This window comes from Arachis stenosperma, chromosome 8 (genome assembly GCF_014773155.1).
Source record: "Arachis stenosperma cultivar V10309 chromosome 8, arast.V10309.gnm1.PFL2, whole genome shotgun sequence".
NCBI lineage: Eukaryota > Viridiplantae > Streptophyta > Magnoliopsida > Fabales > Fabaceae > Arachis > Arachis stenosperma.
The window spans coordinates 21459508-21481188 of record NC_080384.1 but is presented as its reverse complement, the minus strand read 5'-3'; the positions used below and the strand labels follow the sequence as shown (position 1 = coordinate 21481188).

The 21681-nt window shown below is 37.2% G+C and overlaps 1 protein-coding gene across 2 annotated transcripts; it reads left to right on the top strand.

Moving 5' to 3' along the window:
* Positions 1–7266: 7266 nt before the first annotated feature.
* LOC130946958 (uncharacterized) lies at positions 7267–10938 on the top strand. Of its 2 annotated transcripts, none has more exons than XM_057875866.1 (13): positions 7267–7689; positions 7813–7981; positions 8078–8158; positions 8393–8487; positions 8555–8670; positions 8765–8875; positions 9087–9196; positions 9356–9650; positions 9759–9836; positions 9933–9983; positions 10111–10197; positions 10325–10402; positions 10536–10938. In XM_057875866.1, the coding sequence occupies exons 1-13, from the start codon at positions 7680–7682 to the stop codon at positions 10584–10586; spliced, it is 1332 nt and encodes a 443-aa protein (XP_057731849.1). In that variant the 5' UTR covers positions 7267–7679; the 3' UTR covers positions 10587–10938. The 2 variants fall into 2 exon arrangements, with proteins under 2 accessions (XP_057731849.1, XP_057731850.1); XM_057875867.1 differs by having other exon boundaries at positions 7268–7689; positions 8555–8661.
* Positions 10939–21681: the final 10743 nt, after the last annotated feature.

The following is a 21681-nucleotide window of genomic DNA, read 5'->3' as shown; positions in this document are numbered from 1 at the left end:
GTAATTGTGTTGGATGTCTTTTATCATGTATTTTGACTTTGAACTTCTTCAAATTACATTATAATCATTGAATTATAAATATAGTGGCTGAATGATGTGCAATAATATTAATAGTGGTTGATTATAATAAGCCATGATAATTTTAATATTTTTTTTATCTTAATGCGAAATTATAGTGTCCAGATTAAGTATATAAACAATTAACATATTAGTTTCAATAAATATCCTTGTAAAGTACTTTATTTTACATAATTACAATAACTAACTATAAGTTTACACATATCATTGATTTATATAGTATCATATTTGTAAACTTATAGTTAGTTATAGTTAGTTACAAATATTCATGTGAATACAATAATACGAATACATAAAATTTTATAAATTATTAATTGAAATTATGTCTATTTAAATTTTAAATTACAAACTAATACGAATTTTATAATTTAAAATTTTAATTATTTATATAAAATTAAATTAATTAAAAAATAAAAATATACTAATACAATTCAAATCATATTAAAACGTAAACAAGTTTGCTGAGTCGGATTCTCTCTCAGCTGCCCAACTTCACATAGCCGCTCATGCATAAACCGTGGCTGCCTCCAAGGTTTTATGCACACAAAATCTTTCTCATAAACCACCACGGTTTATGTGTTGCATTCACCGAGGATAAATTGTGGCTGCCTCCCATGGTTTATGTTGAGCACGAATTGCATGTAATCCTCTGCTGTCAGTCACGGTTATGTGTAATCTTGAAACTGTGGTTGGCTCCCATGAATTATATAGAAAGTGAAACGAGACATTCACGAAATAAGTTTCCAATTGTTGTAATCAGGTAAAGGTTTACAGGATTTATTTTATATAGATAAATTGCCCTCTATATGTTATTCCATTAACTATTCATATCAAATTTAACATAGAATAATATTAAATGTTAGATAATTAAATCAATAATATCCAAGAGAGTAGTACAACTATACCATACTAGAACTATAATGAAATTAGAAGTTACAAGAATTATAAGTGATGAAACTAGAAGCTAGAAGAATCACAAGTCAAACTTTATCTCCTAGTCAAAATTGAAGGCTACAAATCAAGTTGGAAGAATCATGAACAAGTTGTACTCATCATCTTCATACTAGAAGAATGATGAATCATGAATTGGAAGCTTCAAGATTGATGACTAAGAATTTGAAACAAAATTGAATAAGGAATTTGACTAGTAAAATTTCTACTTGTTTCTTGAATCATTACAATTAGTGCTTAGTTGTTATAAAAATTACTATTTTATTATGAAGGTTTGCCTATATAAAGGCTTTATATGTATGTTGTTAATTATCTCTCCATGAATCAAAATACTTAGTGTTTGTTTCAAAAAATTCTCTCCTTATTATTATGAGTGTTAGTGAGTTTGAGAGATGAAAAATATGATAGTGTCGTTTATATGAGTGAGTGATCCTAGGACCAATTAAGTGTGGGTATTTTACTTACAATTGGTATCAGAGCTGGTTAATCCAGTGCCTGGTGTTTGAGAGTTTGTGAGGTGTGAGAGAGTTCTCACATAGTTGTTTATTCATAGAGTCAGTATGGCAAACACTTTTAATATTGTGTGGTCCGGTCCCAAGTTAGATGGGAAACTTGATTATAGTTATTGGGAGACTTTGATGTCCACCCATTTGAAGGCCCAGAACCTATGGAATTTCATTGAACCAGGTTTGCAAGAAGGAGCAGATGCTGCCCAACAAAGGAGAGATCAATTGGCGCTATCTCAAATTCATCAAGGAGTAGATTATACGGTGTTTGGCAAAATAGTAAATGCCAAAAGTGCAAAAGAAGCATGGAACACGTTGAAGCTGTCATACAAAGGCATAGATAAAGCTCAGAAAGCAAAGCTACAGTCTTTGAGAAGAGAATATGAAAGGTACGAGATGTCTAGCTCAGAAACTGTTGAGCAATATTTTACTCGTGTTATAGACCTTGTCAATAAGATGAGAGTCTATGGAGAAGATATGCCCGATAGCAAAGTAGTGGAGAAAATTCTTTGCACCATGCCGATGAAGTATGACCATGTGGTGACTACGATACTGGAGTCCCATGATATGGATACCATGACGATTGCAGAGTTGCAAGGAACCATGAAAAGCCACATCAGTAGAATACTGGAGAAATCGGAAAAATCAATCGAAGAAGCCCTGAAAAGTCGAGTGACTTTCAACAACGTTGCAGAATCAAGCCATACACAAGAAGGACGAGGTCGTGGTTTTAATTTTCAAAGTAGAGGCAGAAGAAGTTTCATAGGTAGAGGTCGTGGCAATTACAACCAAGGAAGTTACAATAATTTTACACCACCTAATCAAGGAAGAGGTGGAACGAATTTCAGGTCTGTCAACCGAGGAAGAGGTCGAGGTAATTTTTATCAAGAAAGAACCAATTTCAATTGCTTTCATTGTGGAAAGTATGGACACAAAGCAGCAGATTGCAAATTCAAAATGGTGAATAACAATCAAGCACACGTTGTAGAAAATCAGCATCAAAATACTGATGACAATTCGGATACTCAGACTTTATTTTTTACAAGTAATTCCTGTGCTGAAGATGAAAATATATGGTACTTGGATAATGCTTGCAGTAATCATATGTCTGGTAGAAAGGAGTTATTTTCTTCATTAGATGATTCAGTTAAACTATTATTGAAGTTTGGTAATAGTACAAAGATCTCTATTGAAGGAAAAGGGAACATACCAGTTAGATTGAAAGATGATTCTCTGAGTTATATTTCTGATGTTTTTTATGCTCCTGAACTTGATTACAATTTACTGAGTATGGGGCAATTATCTGAGAAGGGATATAAGATGATAACTTATCATGGATATTGCACTGTGTTTGACAACAGCGGAAGGTTCATAGATAAAGCAAAGATGACTTCAAACAGAATGTTTCTATTAAAAATTCAACATGGTAATCTCTCTTGCATGAGTTCTGTGATACTTGATGATAATTGGTTGTGGCATATGCGGTTTGGACATTTTCATTTTTCTGGCCTAAACTACCTGTCAAGAAAAGGAATTGTTTCTGGCCTACCACGGATTCATATTCCCAATTGTGTTTGTGAGATTTGTCAACTGGAAAAGAAGCACAGAGATCCATTCCCTACAGGAAAGTCATGGAGAGCTAGAAGATTACTTGAAATTGTGCATTCAGATCTCTGTTCTGTAGAAGTTCCAAGTAATGGTGGTAGCAGGTACTTTATCACTTTTATTGATGATTTTAGTAGATATGCATGGGTATACTTTGTGAAGCAGAAATCAGAAGCATGTGATGTCTTTAAGACATTCAAGGCGTTTGTCGAAAAACAAAGTGGCTATAAAATCAAAATTCTCATAACAGACAGAGGAACAGAATATCTTGCGTGTTCAGAATACTTTAAGCAACACGAAATTTAACACCAACTAACAACTAGATACACTTCTCAATAAAATGGAGTTGCTAAAAGAAAGAACAGAACCATCATGGATATGGTCAGATGCATGCTCAAGTCAAAACAAATGCCTAAAGAGTTTTGAGCAGAAACAGTTGCAACAACAGTTCATATTTTAAACAGATGTCCAACAAAGAGTGTTCGTGATAAAACACCAGAGGAAGCTTAGAGTGGAAAGCGGCCTTCCATTCATCATTTCAGAGTCTTTGGGTGTATTGCTTATGCCCACGTACTAGATCAATTAAGGAAGAAGTTAGATGACAAAGGCGAGAAGTGTATCTTTATTGGCTATAGCACAGACTCAAAAGCATACAAGTTGTACAATCCAGAAACAAAGAAAGTGATCATCAGCAGAGACGTGACGTTTGACGAGAAAGCCATGTGGGACTGGAACACAAAGACAGAAAAGCAGTCGATTGTAATTTCAAATACATGTGATGATAATGAAGAAAGACAACCAGACACAACCAAACAACCAGAATCATCTAGAAGACCTCAAAGAGAGAGGAGACTACCTGCTAGATTAGCAGATTATGAAGTTGGCAATGACAACGATCCGTCCGATGAAGAAATCATAAATTTTGCTCTATTTTCAGATTGTGAGCCGTTGAACTTTGAAGAAGCCTTTAAAGACAACAATTAGAAGAAAGCAATGGATGAGGAGATTCATGCCATTGAGAAGAATGACACATAGGAGCTAACAGATTTACCAGCAGATAAGAAGCCGATTGGAGTAAAGTGGGTGTACAAGACTAAGTACAAACCTAGTGGTGAAGTTGATCGTTTCAAAGCAAGATTAGTTGTAAAAGGATACAAACAAAAACCAGGTATTGACTACTTTGAAGTATTTGCTCCTGTTGCTAGATTAGATACTATTCGTATGATTATTTCACTCTCGGCTCAAAATAAGTGGAAGATACATCAAATGGATGTTAAGTCTGCATTTCTAAATGGCACTTTAGAAGAAGAAGTGTATGTTGAGCAACCTGTAGGATATGAAGTTCTTGGAAAAGAAGATAAAATTTATAAATTGAAGAAAGCTTTGTACGGATTAAAGCAAGCACCAAGAGCATGGTACAAGAAGATTGATTCTTATTTCATTGAAAATGGTTTCAGAAGATGTCCGTTTGAGCATACTCTTTATATCAAGTTCGTTGAAAATGGAGATATCTTGATCGTGTGTCTTTATGTTGATGATTTGATCTTTACTGGGAACAATTTGAAGATAATTGCAGAATTCAGGGAGGCTATGATAGAGCACTTTGAAATGACAGATATGGGCTTGATGTCTTACTTTCTTGGCATTGAAGTAGTTCAAAAAGATGGTGAAATTTTCATTTCTCAAAAGAAATATGCAAATGATATTTTGAAGAAATTTTAGATGGAGCACTCAAAACCAGTTTCTACTCCAGTCAAAGAGAAGTTCAAATTGTTGAGAGAAGATAAAGGAAGAGCAGTAAATCCCACATACTACAAAAGCTTGATTGGAAGTCTGAGATACTTGACTGCGACTAGACCAGATATTGTGTTTGGAGTTGGTTTGCTTAGCAGATTTATGGAGGAGCCTTGTATCAACCATTTGCAAGCGGCAAAGAGAATTCTTCGATATATTAAATGTACTTTAAATGATGAAATTTATTATGAGAATACTAATGAAGTAAATCTTGTTGGCTACACTGATAGTGATTGGGCCGGAGATATAGAAACAAGAAAAAGTACTTCAGGGTTTGTATTTCATCTTGGTTCTGGTACAATTTCATGGTCGTCAAAGAAACAACCAGTAGTAGCACTATCTACAGCAGAAGCAGAATATATAGCAGCAGCAAGTTGTACAACACAAGCAGTTTAGCTAAGAAGAATTCTTGAGGAGTTAAACGAGAAACAAAGTACTCCAACAACAATATTTTGTGATAACAAGTCAGCTATTGCACTTTGCAAAAATCCAGTATTCCATGGAAGATCGAAGCATATTGATATTCGATTTCACAAAATTAGAGAATTGGTGAATGAGAAAGAAGTTTTGATTGAGTACTGTCCCACTGAAGACCAAGTTGCAGATATCTTTACAAAATCGTTGAAGACAGAATTATTTAACAAGTTGAAGAAGATGCTTGGAATGATAAACTCTACAAGCTTGATTTAAGGGAGGCAATGTTAGATAATTAAATCAAGAATATCCAAGAGAGTAGTACAACTATACCATACTAGAACTATCATGAAATTAGAAGTTACAAGAATTATAAGTGATGAAACTAGAAGCTAGAAGAATCACAAGTCAAACTTTATCTCCTAGTCAAAATTGAAGGCTACAAATCAAGTTGGAAGAATCATGAACAAGTTATACTCATCACCATACTAGAAGAATGATGAATCATGAATTGAAAGCTTCAAGATTGATGACTAAGAATTTGAAACAAAATTGAATAAGGAATTTGACTAGTAAAATTTCTACTTGTTTCTTGAATCATTACAATTAGTGCTTAGTTGTTATAAAAATTACTATTTTATTATGAAGGTTTGCCTATATAAAGGCTTCATATGTATGTTGTTAATTATCTCTCCATGAATCAAAATACTTAGTGTTTGTTTCAAAAATTCTCTCCTTATTATTATGAGTGTTAGTGAATTTGAGAGATGAAAAATATGATAGCGTCGTTTATATGAGTGAGTGATCCTAGGGCCAATTAAGTGTGGGTATTTTACTTACATTAAATCTATTTAAATTTTGTTGGGACTAAAATAAAATATTTAAAATATTAGAAACTAAATTAAAATTTGATCTAAACATTAAAGACTAAAACAACGGTACTTTACTCTCTATATTATTAGTTAAAGTTGCAATATTTATTTGAGTTTTTTAGTTTATTTTGTTAATGAATTATATTAACGAATATCAAAAGTGTTTCTCAAATTTTTTTAATTTAATCTTGATAAAATATTGTTATTTTCTTACATGATGTTATTTTCTTCGATGGTTATCTATGAAAATACATTAGTCTTATGTATATTTGAAATTTTAAAATATAATTCTTAGAAATAACTTATTTTAAAGAATAATTTCTAAAATAAGTATTTGATATTTTCATAGCAAAAGGATAAAAACGAAAATATAAAAATAGGTGACTTCTATGGTGCTTTTTATTATGGTGCCTAAATTGGCTAACTTGCTTTTAAAGGTAAAAAATAAAATGTTTAAAGTAAAAAAGTAAAATATTTAAAATTTATTAAATATTATGTATTTGTCTTTTTTGGTAAGTTAGGCACAATGTCAAAGGCACCATAGCATTTACTATAAAAATATTGTTATATTTTATCAGTTAGTATTTTTTTTGTTTAATTATTTTGTGTTTTAAAGACATATCTTAATAGTCTAGTAACATAATTTTTTAAATTCTTGATATATTTAATACATTAAGAATATAAAAGAAAATCATTTTAATAAATTTTAGAAAAACTTTTTTATAGTAATTTAAAAAATTATTTTTAAAGCACATGCTAGTAAAATCTTTACTTTTATTAACAAGATACTCTTTTTTAATATCAGCGCTATTCTAAAAATTAAGAATTTATTTTCAAAAATATATAAGCTAAAATAAACTTATCTTAATTTAATCTTGAGACTTCCAAACCATTTATGATTTATAACACTAAATAAATAATTTTTTGGGATATCTAAATATAAATTTTCAAGCGTCATATTTTTAAAAATATAATTTTTTTAGATATATTTATTAATCTTAAAACAAAAATGTTATTCAAAATGAAAATCCAAAAAAACGGGGGTTGAAATTTGAAGAAACTTAAGTTGTATTTCACCATTTTTCTCTCTATCGCAGTCGAGCCTCCTGGGTTGATCGAAACCTGTCTTTTTTAGGGTTCCGTCCAATTATATCTAAATCCACATCTATATAATAATCCTAATCCTGATTCTTCTAATCCCTCTCTCAGAGAGAAGTTTTCAGATTCCTATTTCACCGCAGTATTTTAATGGCTTATTCACCATCAGAGTCAAACCCAGTGTTGTTGTTGTTTATACGCTTCTTCATCCCGATTCCGATTCCTTTTAGTTCTGCTTCTTCCAATCCTCGTACTTGTTCACCCTTCGCCATTTCAAATTCCGATTCTTTCTTGTAACACCTTACAAATAATACATAAAACCCTTCAACAAATCAAAGCAAACATACAGAGCCCTAAAACCATGGGAAAACGTAAGCCGCAATTCCTAGGGTTTTTTTTTTCTTCCATAGATCATCAACCAAAATGATTTGATTTAATTCAATTGAATATGCCTATTTAAATGTCTAATTATTATTGGTTTCTTGATGGTTCAGGTAATTCTCAACGGAAATGTGCTGCAATGTTCGATACCGATGATGATAGTAGCGTGACTTCGTCATCGACTTCGCGTTCTGATATGATGTCGGTGTATGGGGGTGAAGATGTGCAATTTTATCAAGATTCTGTTCTCGACCAAGCTCTGGATGCCTTAGATGAGAAAAGGTAACTTTACTTGCCCGTCAAAAGAAAATTGAATGCACATGGAGCTAGACTTTGATATTCTGAATTGATGATTGATATGTGTTGTTTGAATGAAAGGGGTTCCACAAGGGAGAATGCTTTGTCATCGATCATTGATGCATTCAATAGCAATATTCAGCATGATTTTGTGGAGAAGAAGTAAGAATTTATCATCTGGCTTATAAAATCTTTTATTTATTTAGCAATTGTTTTTGTGGTCTTTTATGGTTATGAGTTTTCCCATAGCAATAAGGGTGCGGGGGTTGGGGGTGAGTAAATGTTTCCCTTTAGTTTTTGGTTTCCTATTCCGTATTTAGGCTTTGATGCTATACGTATTGATGTCTTTCCCAAAAAAGTTTAGTTATCATAACATGCCGTTCTTTTCTTGATCAGATTTGCTACCTTACTACACCATTGTCTTGCTTCATTAAAAAAGGGATCTAAAAAAGCATCTGCTAAGGAGATATCTTTGGCATCACACGCCATTGGTAAGATTTTAAGTAACTTGCTTATGTTTCATGTTGCCTTCATTTCATTAAATAAATCATTTTTCAGGTTGTTTGGCCTTGACTGTTGGATGCGGCAATAATGCACGTGAAATATTTGAAGAATCAGTTCGTCCTCTAGATGAATCTCTTGCGTCCAAGTCAGATGTTTCAAAGGTACCCTCAGTGAGTAATTGCAAAATCCTGTGGGAAATTTTTTCATGGAGAGTCTCTAGTATTTAGTTGGATCTTATTTGGTTGATGCCAATTGTTTTTGTAGTTGCTTGAATGTTTGGCTATAATAACCTTTGTTGGAGGGATCGATCAAGAAGAAACAGAACAGTCAATGGACATCATGTGGCGAGTGATCCATCCCAAATTAGGTTCCAATGTAAGCAACTTTTTCTACCATACTAATTTGTTTTATCCACTTATCAACATCTGCTAGTAGGATTGTCTTGCCGGTCTAATATGTTCCCAATAGTAATTCTCCCATGTTCAGTGCTTGTATGCTAAGTATGATGACAGCATTTTTTCCCCTTCCACCTTGGGTGTATGGAATTGTTCATTCTATTTACTGCCTCATTTGTTTCATGGTTTAGGTGGTTGCAGTCAAACCATCTGCCCAATTAATAACTTCTGTGGTGTCTTCGTGGTCTTTTCTCCTGTCTACCATGGACGATTTGAACCTAAATTCAAAAAATTGGCAAAAGTAAGCTCAATAACCTTGACTACCACATTTATTTTTATTGCATTGCTGAACCAGTAATGTGCCAATGTACTCCTCTCATAGAGGAAAAGACTTTGCTTCCAATCTTATTTTATGCATCACTTCCTTGGATCAATCTTATTATTTTTATTCTTGATGTAGTCAAATATCTTATTTATCGGGTCTTCTGGACAAGGAAGATCGGACTGTACGAATTGCTGCTGGTGAAGCTTTGGCTCTTATTTTTGAGATTGGAACTACAGAGAAATTTTATACTGATTCTAGGAGTGCAGAAGAGAGTAAAACACAAGAAAGTTACATATGTTTACAAGGATTGAAAGGGAAGGTCATAAATCAATGCAGAAACCTTTCTGTGGAGGCCGGTGGCAAGGGTTCTGCCAAAAAGGATCTTAATAACCAGAGGAGCTTGTTCCGAGATATTTTAGAATTTTTTGAGGTATTTTAATTTCATTTTATTCAGTAGTTAATATTACTATGATAACAGAAGTCATTAATCGTCTTGTGAATCTAGTATATATGTTCTGATCTTACTTTGTTATGTTAGTATGGTTACTCCCCCGAAACTTCAACAAAGATTGGTGGTGATTCCTTGCAGACATCATCGTGGTCCCAAATGATTCAGGTTTTCTTGCATTCTTTCATCTTTGTTTTTTTCTAAATTAAAAAATTTACGGTGATATTCTGCACTTAAGCATTCTAACATCCAGATCTTGTGCAGTTAAATTTTCTCAAACACTTTCTTGGGGGTGGGTTTATTAAGCATATGCAGGTTGGTTGCTCTTTGATTTAATTGCTGAATGAATTTCTGATTTGCTGATTTTCTAAAATGCTGATATTGAATTATTGATGGTTGTTTTCCCCTTTTCTCTTGGTACTGTTCTCGCTTGTCAAAATAGGAAAATGAGTTCCTTCATGATGTCTTTGATTTCACGCCGAAGAGAAAGTTCAATAATAACGAACAGAGAATGTCTGGTGGTGAGAAGGTAAGTTTGTGCGAGTGATAATGCTCATTTATTTTGCATTACTGTTACCATTTTTCTATTGAGTTATTGACTGCATCTAGTAGGTGCCTTGACTAGAGAATTATTGACTGCATCATTGTACTTGCAGAGATTGTTTAAGTCTCCAAATTCAGTACTGAACAAGGCTAGAACCCAACATCTTAATAAGCAGCGTTTGCAAGCTGAGGTTGGTATACTTATTCATTCACTTCTATAATCCTGTTGAAATACATTATACCATCTGAAAATTGGACAACAAACATAACTTTTGATGCAAGAAACAATTCTTATATTCTTCATTTATTTGGTGATATTAACAGGGAAGGAACTTCGGCCACTACGCTGTCGGTGTCCCTGAGGAGGAGGCTTGAGCTGCAGTGGGAACAACAATAATTGCGTCATATGGAGGGTATTCGACAATTCATTTCATTTAATTTTATTCTTCAGCTTTGTGACTTTAGATTGATATTGCTTTGACATTGATGATAAAGAAAAATGTATACTTATATTAAGTCACCAGGGCATATCTGCAGCTGACAATACGGCTTTATGTGTAATGGTCTCTTTTTCAAGCAATAATATAGGTAGGTCAATTTGTTTAAGAAAAATTAATAGCGAATTTAGCTAGTTGACTTTAGTTTGGTTGAGGATTTGGAAAGGCTTCAAATAAACATATTGATTTGAACATGATTGAAAATACAAAACACAAGGTTGATTCGCTTATGTTTAATTTGTTTTGTTTAGTATAGAAAACAAAATATTAATGTGCATTATATATTTTTAATGTATATTTTATATTGACTATGTATTTTGTGTTTGTTTGAATTAGTTCCCAAAAAAAAGTTTTTTTTTTCGAAGTGATTTTTAATTTTTTTTAAAAGTAAAAATAATTTGTTTGAATATTTTATGTAAATTTTTTATACATTAATTATGTATAGATATAATAATAAATTAGACTTTGTTTACGAAAAAATAATAGCAAATTTCGCTAGTTGACTTTGAGTTTGGTTTGAGTATTTCGAAAAACTTCAAATGCTAAGGTTGTGATGGGAAGAGAGACAGAGATTAAGAGATAGAGATTGAAATAAATTTTAATATTGTATTTGATGTAAAGTGAGAGTTAGAAATGAGAATGAAGTTTTAATTTAATTGTACAAGGGATAAATTGGAATTAATTAATTAAAATAGAGGTATTTTAGGTATAAAATATAACTAAAGTTTTAGCCTCTATCTTTAAGAATTTTAATTTCCTGTGTCTTCACTTTTTAGAGGTACCAAAATGCTGAAATTTTGGAGATAGAAATTGAAATTTTAATACTAGTCTCTGAGTTATCCGAGTCTTTTAGTTTCTGTCTCGTTATTTCAAACGCTATTTAAAAGACTCGTAATAAACATAATACTTTGAAGTTGAATATGATTGAAAATACGAACATAAGTTATGGTTGATTTGCTAATTTTTTTTAATATGGAAAACAAAAATATTAATGTGCATTATATGTTTATAATATATATACCAAGATTCTAAAAATTAGACCAATCATTAAACTGTTTTGATCATTAATTCATTAAGTTATTGATTCAATCGATTTAATTAGGGTTTAACTAGAAAAAATGTTATAAAAAAATAATAAATAAATATAAATAAACACTCAAATACATACTTGTAGTCTAATATGAACTTAGTTATTCCATAAGAAAATCATCACCATTTAAAACAAAATGCAATTCCAAATACAGAGTGTTATTCAATAAGTCAACACTGTTAGAATAAAATGCAATTCTAATCATTTAATAAGTTAATACTCATGGTTCAACAAAATGCAATTCTAATCATTTAATAAGTTAATACTCATGGTTCTGAAAATCGGATTGGACCGATTGTCAAACAGGTTCAATTGAGAACCAAGATGAAAATGATCTAATCCGTTGTTAATAACCGTCCATTCGAAAACTACTGAATGCCGGTTGGACCGGACCGGTTTCTGATAAACAACGTGGTTTTGATTTAAAAAAAAAAAACCCAACGTTCAATCACTCACCCCCTTCCCCCGACACAACCCCCCCCCCCATTCGTGAATCCCTATCCTCTGAACTCTTAAGCAAAGTTCAAAATCACCCAACCAAAACCCTAGGTTCTTCCTGAAACGGTTCTGCCGCAGTGCCGCTGTCCGTGCTGTCTGCGCCTCCACGTCCTCTCTTGTAGCTTGGCGTCCACCTTTCCCCTGTCCCCGACCTCCCTGGCTTCTCTGTTCGAGGTTGGAGCAGCTCGCCGCCGTATCGCCGGTCGCCGTCGTCTCGCCGATCTCCGTCCGTGTCTCCGTCGAAGGTTAGTGGCACTGCTTTCACTTCTTCGGTTCTTCTCTTCCTTTTATGCTCTGTTTGCTGATTTTTGAATGTGAAATTGTGAATGGATTAATGGAAATCAAATAATTGATTTTGTACTGCTGCTCTTTTTTTAATTCCTGAAATTTTTGTTGAAATCTTCTTGCTGCTGCTAAAAATGGAAATAAAATCATTATTGAAATTTTTGTTTAGCTTTATTGATTTCAGGTTTAGTGTGATTAGGGATTACTTGTTGCCGTTTTATAATGTTTGTTGTTGAATGTGCAAAAAACGGAAATCAAATCAAATACTGTTTGTTGCTGAATGATAATTTTGTTGCTGAATGCTGTTGGTAGTATTAATTTGGTGCTGCTATTAATTCTCTGGCTGTGGGTTCTGGGTTCTAGTGTGCTGTTGTGTGTTTTGTGGCTCTGCTGTGTTGATTATCTTTCTCAATTGTCAATGTTAGCTCTTCACTCTTCACTTGCGTTGTGTTGATCATCTTTCTCAATTGTCAATGTTCTTTATCAGAACTGAGAAGGAAAATGGCAATATGAACCAGCAAAAGGATTTCCGCAGTGTCAGCGCGTGCTCGCAGGAGCAAGAAAACTAACTCTTTCCCTGCCCTCTGGTACCTCTTCATCATTCCTTCTATTTCTGCACTCGTTCATTGTATAGTAAGTCAACTCTTTGGATTATTGGCATAATTGAATTGAAGATTCAAGAGACACAGTTGATTTCTTAATACTGAAAATTCACCCTAAGTTTTGATCGAATTGTTTTGTTTAGTAGTAACTAATAGAATCTCTTCATGGCTTTATCATTGTTGTTTTCTAAGTTATACTAGTTTCTTTTAAGAGAATTAAAGCTAGCTAGTCTTGCCTTCCGTTTTGCACAAATAGGATTATGTAAATATGGCCATTTTATCAAAACTATAGTCACAATTAGGAAGTTTAATTTAATAGTATATGATGTAGATAAGCCTATGGTATAGATATTTGAGTAGAAACGAAGTATTTGTACATTATAGCTTGCACGGAATAGGATAATAACAATTAAGAGTATTGAGAATTGATCTACTTGTTATCTCTCTTTGAAATGTTACTTTATGTATTTACTGTTTTAATTTAGGTTTGCATTCTCTCAGGACTTCTTGCAACAGAGATTATATTGTTGTTTATTGGGTTTCTTTCAATATATCATGGTATTATCTGATATCTTCACACTTTGTACTATTTGAATTGGCATTTCTTTCAATAGTCACTCACAAGCTGTTTCTATATTTTAGGATATTTATAATTTATTTATTATTTTATTCTAAAACGGTTTTTTTAGTTGAACCACTGTTAAACCGGTTGGACCAGTGAATCAGTAACTAGAGCGGTTTGATGACCAGTCCGGTTCTCAGAACCTTGTTAATACTGTACAATCCATACCATAGTTGTCAAAATCAAACCGGTAATCGAATCGGTCAGGTTACTGGTTTACTGGTTCAACCGATAAGTTGCTGGTTCAACCGGTAAAATCGCTCTCACATAAATAAAAAATAAAAAATAGTCAAAAACTTAAAATTAAAATTTGAAATACATATTTTTACTAACATTTTAAGAACAGTTAAGTCAAATTCTATAAATAACTAATACAAAGATAAACATATAATTAGTTCATACTACTATATAGTATCTTAATTAGATACAATAAGAATAACAATCTATGAATTATATCCAAAAAATAATTTCAAGGTCTAAATATTTTTATATAATTAAATAATTATATAAATTTATTTTTTTCAGAATAAGTAATTTTTATTTTATTTTTTTATTCATTATTATTTTTTATTTTAAAATTAATTAATTTGTACTTCAATTAAAAAATTAGTTAAGTATTTCCATGTATATATATATATATATATATATATATATATATATATATTAGTTAGAAAGAATTGATATATATATTTTAAAAAGCATTCAAAACGATAAAAAAACATGTTAGTGCATTGGTTGTCAACTTGGTACTCTATCCAGGAGAGCCAAGTTCGACACCCACTGCTTGCAATACATTTTTTCTAATTTCACAACCCGCATGCTGACGTATGTCATTGGCAATACATTTTTTCTAATTTCACAACCCGCATGCTGACGTATGTCATTGGCACGCAGGTTGACCATTGACCGCGTTGTTGACCGGACCGTTTCGATTATGAACCGTGTTTGTTTTGATCGGTTCGTACCGATTTTGACCGGTTCATTTCCTTAAACAGTCAGAATACTAAATCGGACCGGTATAAGGTCCGGTTCGTCGATTTTCTGGTCGAATCGGTCGGTTCGGTCCGATTTTTACAACTATGATCCGTACAACTGAGTAGCAAGACCTCTTCTGCAATTAAGCTCAAACTAATGACTGTACCAAACTTCTCAAAACATAACAATTATCAAAATTTATCACAACTTAAACTTATATCTAACAAATATATTATCTAAACTTTTATAATATATTTGTTAGATATAAGTTTTTTAGCATTCAAAGAATATTCTTTACTAATCTTATTTTTCAGTTATTTAACCCCCTTGTCTTACCAAGTTCCATATTAGTCAGATTAGTAAACATCTATATGTTTAGATGCAACAATAAATTGTTGTTTTTAACAAGTGGTTTTGGAGGTTGGTTAATTGGTCACATTTTTTTCATAAAATGGATTGAATTTGTCTGGATACAACAAAATAATGTTATTAAATCTAATGAACGCATTCGCTCTAAGAAGTCCATTTTATCAGAATTTCGAACTTCTATGGCTCAACTCTTTAGTGTTTTTTTATTTGTTACGTGTTTATACTATTTAGACCGAACACCCTTGCCCTTTGTTTTTAAAAAGAAACGTTCAAAAAGTAAAGAAAGCAGTGAAATTTCCTTGCACAAAGATTCAGAAAATACAGGATCTCCGCCTACACAAACAAATTGTTGATAAGACTCCAAAATGGCGTTTTCTTTTGACCCAATTTTTTTTCCTTATCATTCAAGAAAGACAAGAAGAGTTCGGGATAGCAAACATTCTCTAGAATTTCGTTTAAATTCAAACCCATAGCTGATAGTAGAACTAGAATAGATATTTTCTGTTTCCTACTGACACGAGCCCATATCTTTGCTTTTCTATCAATCTCTAGTTCTAATCTCCCTCCCCAATCCGATATTATAGTGCCAGTATAGACCAAAATCCCGTTATGGTCCAATTCTGACCGATAATAGATACCAGGGCTTTCCAATATTTGATTGATTACAATTCTATAAATTCCATTTACTATAGAAGTTCCCAAGGAGTTCATTAGAGGAATATTTCCAATAAAAATTGTTTGTTCTTGGATATCCTTATTGTTTTTCCAAATTAATTCCACAGATACATGTAATTCAAAGGAATATGTAAGTGATTCATATACAGCATCTTTTTCTTTTATCAAGGGTTCTACCAATTGGTATGTGTTACGGATCCGACCCACGGATCCTACGCACCCGGTTTCTCGGGAACAACCCGTTTCGACCTGAAGGCCCAAAACCGGCCCTTCAGAGCTCCTAACCAACTTTCGAATTCAAACTCCTATCTTATCTTGGCCAAACAAGATAAGATAAGATAACTATCATCGCCTATAAATAAGAGGACCCAGGTCCCTCCAGGTATTCATTCATTCCTCACACTTTCTACCTGTTGGATCCATTCTGACTTGAGCGTCGGAGTGTCTTTGCAGGTACCCCCCCTCCGCTCTACTCGAATAGTCCGACATCCGCCTCGACCCGCAGGTTCCCGATCCTCCTCTCAACCCGTACCAGAGACATCTTGTACATTGGCGCCGTCTGTGGGGATCTGCGACAGTCAAACCGGATGGAGGGCATCCTGGAGGAAAACCCTTCAAGCCAGGATGACTCCCAACCGCGTCGTCCGGCCTCAGAACACCAGGAAGTCACAAACCAAGCAAGAATAGCAAGTACTATCTACCACACGAACGAACACGTCATCACGGACCCGTGACATCCTGAGAAAGCCAGGGACAAAGCGGCACAGATCATCCAGGATCTCTGCCTCCGGGTCCAGGAACTTGAAGGCAAACTGACCAACAGAGAAAAACACAACAACGAACACGGAAGCCAGGCGACTTCCAGGTCAAGATCCCACCGCGGCAGGTCGCCAACCCGACAACACGATAGGAGAGATGGTCGCAGCGTCTCGCGCAACCACCAACACGAGAAATCGCCGGAACGGCGATACAACAAGAAACACCACCGCAGCGCTTCCCGTGATCTAAGTCGTCAGCACGATTCAGATGAGGATCGAAGATACCGAAATACCAAACGCACGAGAAACGACCACACCATAATGGGAGCTACACCCTTCACATAAAGAATCTTGAGAGCGAAACTCCCCAAAGGTTTCGACAAACCCACCGACATGAAGTATGATGGAACCAAGGACCCTCAGGAACATCTAACGGCCTTCGAGGCCAGAATGAATTTAGAAGGAGCAGCCGACGCAGTCCGATGCAGAGCCTTCCCGGTAACCCTTGCCGGACCGGCGATCAAATGGTTCAACGCCCTCCCGAACGGATCCATAGCCAGCTTCCACGACATAGCACGAAAATTCATGGCCCAGTTCACAACCAGAATCACCAAAGCCAAACACCCCATCAGCTTGTTAGGGGTCACACAAAAGTAAGAAGAATCCACAAGGAAATACCTCGACCGTTTCAAGATGAATGCCTAACGGTCGACGGACTCACGGATTCCGTTGCAAGCCTTTGCCTGACTAACGGGCTCATGAATGAAGATTTTCGCAAGCACCTCACTACTAAACCAGTATGGACCATGCACGAAATCCAGAACGTCGCCAAAGACTACATCAACGACGAAGAGGTCAGCCAGGTCGTCGCTGCCAACAAGTGGCAGCACGCCACCACCCAACACGGAAATTCGGCTCCCCGTCATAACCCAACACCGAAAGAGAATCAACAGGACCACCCCAGGCCGACCAACCGGCCACCGAGAATAGGCAAATTCTCTAATTACACGCCCCTAACAGCACCAATTACGAAGATATACCATCAAATACCAGATCGAGGCATCATCCCCAGAGCCCGACAACTCAAAGAAAGGACAGGAGGCAACAAAACCCTTTACTGTGACTACCACCGAGGTTACGGCCACAAAACACAAGATTGTTTCGACCTTAAAGACGCTTTTGAACAGGCCATACGAGACGGCAAACTCCCGGAATTTGCCAAAATCATCAGAGAACCGAGACGCGCGAAGAGAGACAAGTCGCCGGAAAGAGAAGGGCGTAACCCAAGAACTCAAAAGCTACCCCCGAGGGAGAGCCCGGAGGAAGACCCGACCATCATAGTGAACGTCATCACAGGCAAGGACGTAGCAAGCAAGTCAAAACTAACAATGAAAAAAGATCTCAAGGTAATGGCCGTCAGAAACCAAGCCCCAATCGCCGCAGCCGACAATACGATAACATTCTTACCAGAGGACTGCCAACACGGCACCTCGGCCGAAGATGCCCCCTTTGTCATCTCAGCCAGAATCGGAACAGGACTAGTACGAAGGATACTGGTAGATACCGGCGCAGACTCCAACATCCTTTTCCGAGGAGCCTTCGACAAGCTCGGGCTCCGCAACGACAACCTCCAAACACACCGCCACGGCGTCACGGGACTCGGAGACAACTTTCTCAAACCAGATGGCTCAGTTACCCTCCCCATCACCATAGGAACAAGCAATCAAAAAAAGACAATCCTATCTGAATTCGTAGTCCTAAAAGACTCCACAGCCTATAACGTGATTCTCGAAAGAAAAACAATCAATGACTTCTCTGCAGTCATCTTTACCAAATACCTCCTCATGAAGTTCAGGACCAACGACGGCTCCGTCGGTACCATTAACGGAGACCGAGAGGTCGCAGCCGAATGCGACAACACCAGCCTAGCCCTAAGAAAAAAACCTTGGGATGCGGCCGGAATATTCCTAGCCGACCTAGATGCGCGACAAGACGGCCAACCTAGGCCAGAACCAGAAGGAGACATGGAAAAGCTACAAATAGGGCCAACCAAAGATGAATACACCTTCGTTAACAGAAACCTCCCGTACGATCTTAAAGAAGAACTCTCCCAACTCCTGAAACAGAACAGAGACCTGTTCGCATTTACACCAGCCGATATGCCGGGAATAAACCCCGACCTAATGTCCCACCATCTAGCCGTGGACCCCCAAGCTAAGCCAGTGGCACAAAGGAGATGAAAAATGTCACCAGACCGAGCCGCCGAAGTCAAAAATCAAGTCAAAGCCCTACTCGAAGCCAACTTCATCCGGGAACTCCCCTACACGACCTGGCTAGCCAACGTCGTACTAGTAAGGAAATCTAACGGAAAATGGCGAATGTGCGTCGACTACACAGACCTCAACAAAGCTTGCTCGAAGGACGCCTTCCCCCTACCATACATCGACGGGTTAGTAGACGCAGCATCCGGCCACCGATACCTCAGCTTCATGGACGCATATTCCGGCTACAACCAGATCCCGCACCGACCAGACGAAGAAAAAACAGCGTTCATCACCCCGGACGGAACTTACTGCTATACAGTGATGCCCTTCGGCTTAAAAACGATGGATCCACCTATCAAAGACTTGTAACAAGATATTTCGAGACCTATCCGGAAACAATTTAGAAGTCTACATAGACGATATGCTCGCCAAGACTGAATCCGGTGAGCAACTAACCGACGACCTCAAGGTCATAATGAACACCCTACGAAAGCACCAAATGCGGCTCAACCCGGCAAAATGCACCTTCGGAATGGAAGCAGGGAAGTTCCTCGGCTTCATGATTACTCAACGCGGAGCTGAAGCAAACCCGGAGAAATGTCGTGCCGTCCTCGAGATGACAAGCCCCAAAAACCTTAAAGACATCCAAAAGCTTACCGGCCGACTGACCGCGTTATCACGCTTTCTCGGGGCATCGGCTCAAAAAGCAATCCCTTTCTTCAAACTAATGAAAAAAGGAGCCCCTTTTAAATGGGAGACAGAGTGCGAAGAAGCATTCCAACACTTCAAGAGGGTTCTAGCGGAACCACCAATCCTCGCCAAACCCCAAACAGGGGAAACGCTTTACCTGTACCTCTCCATAACGGAAGAGGCACTCGCATCAGCTCTCATCCGAGAAAACGAGAAAAAGGAGCAAAAACCCGTATACTTCATAAGCAAAGTCTTACAGGATGCAGAAGCTCACTATTCACGCTTAGAAAAACTAGCTTTCGAACTCCTTACAGCCTCCCGGCGCCTGCGGCAATACTTCCAAGCTCACCCCGTGACGGTCCGAACCGACCAGGCGGTCAAACAAGTATTACAGAAACCCGACCTAGCAGGAAGAATGCTAGCATGGTCCATCGAGTTATCCCAATTCCAGATCAAGTTCGAACCCCGGAACGCTATCAAAGCACAAGTCTTGACCGATTTCATCGCCGAAATGACTCCGGGAAAGCTCACCCCCGAACCATCGAAACTGCACGTCGACGGCTCGTCAAACTCCACTCACGGAGGCAACGGAATCATACTCGAAAGCCAAAATGGGATCACAATTGAACAGTCAGTACGATACGAATTTCCAGTATCAAATAACCAAGCAGAATACGAGGCCCTCTTTGCAGGCCTGACCCTAGCCCGGAAAGTCGGTGCAAAGGCCCTAGAGGTAAATACCGATTCCCAGGTAGTCAGTTCCCAAATCAACGGAAGCTACCAAGCACGAGATCCCCTGCTCCAACAATACCTCACCAAGGTAAACAAACTAAAAGAAGGGTTCGAAAGCATTACCATACAACATGTCCCCAGGGAACGAAACGCTAGGGCAGACCTACTTTCCAAGCTAGCCAGTACCATACCGGGACACGGTAATAAATCGCTAATTCAGGAGGTCGTTAGGTCGCCTTCTGTGTCAACAACAATCAACGCTCATCTAACATCCTCAAACCGGGAGTCCTGGACGCACCCTATCCTACAGTACCTCCTCGACGGAACCTTGCCGCCAGACCCAAAAGAGGGAAAGCGAATAAAAAGGGAAGCCGCCAACTATACCATCGTAGCAGGACAACTATACAAACATGGATTCTCGCAACCCCTACTCAAATGTGTCGAACCCAGGGACACGGAGTACATACTCCGCGAAATCCACGAAGGCTGCTGCGGTCACCACGTCGGAGGAAAAACATTAGCCCAAAAAATCATCAGGGCTGGCTACTTCTGGCCTACAATCATTCAAGACTCCATACAATTAGTAAAAAGCTGTGACAAATGCCAAAGACACGCCAATATCCACCAAGCCGCCCCACACCAACTCAGCACCATATCGGCAGAACGGCCGTTCGGCACTTGGGGGATCGACCTCGTCGGACCCTTCCCTACGGCACCCGGCCAACTCAGATATCTCATTGTCGCCATAGATTACTACACCAAATGGATCGAGGCCGAACCTCTGGCCTCCATAACGGCGACCCAGTGTCGGAAATTCGTTTGGCGACAGATCATCACCCGATTCGGAATCCCCGAGGTCGTCATCTCGGACAACGGAACCCAGTTTACTGACAAAAAATTCAGAGAGTTCTTAGAAGGATTACACATATCCCATCGCTTCAGCTCAGTAGAACACCCCCAAACAAACGGACAGGTGGAATCCGCAAACAAAATAATCGTTAAAGGACTCAAGAAACGGCTCGACGAAGCCAAAGGACTGTGGGCAGACGAATTAGGGTCGGTTCTATGGTCGTACCGAACAACACCCCAAATGACTATGGGGGAAACGCCTTTTCGATTAACATACGGCGTAGAAGCAGTCATCCCAGTAGAAATCGGGGACCCCAACCCCAGGAAAACGGTCGAAGGTAACGACGAAGAAGCAGAATGAGACCTCATTGACGAAGAAAGAAGCATAGCTCACATCAAAGAGTTAGCACTCAAACAAAGAATCAGCCTAAGATACAATCACGGCGTCATCCGACGAGAATTTGCGGCCGATGACCTCGTCCTACGACGAAACGATATCGGTCCCCCGATCCCAGGAGAAGGAAAGCTCACCCCCAACTGGGAAGGACCATACAGAATCAAAGC

What these genes read in the sequence shown, in the direction of transcription:
- LOC130946958 (XM_057875866.1), top strand. An exon ending in TTTGGCATCACACGCCATTG is followed by an intron (nt 8,488 to 8,554) that starts GTAAGATTTTAA and finishes ATCATTTTTCAG; the next exon opens with GTTGTTTGGCCTTGACTGTT. An exon ending in ATGTTTCAAAGGTACCCTCA is followed by an intron (nt 8,671 to 8,764) that starts GTGAGTAATTGC and finishes TTGTTTTTGTAG; the next exon opens with TTGCTTGAATGTTTGGCTAT.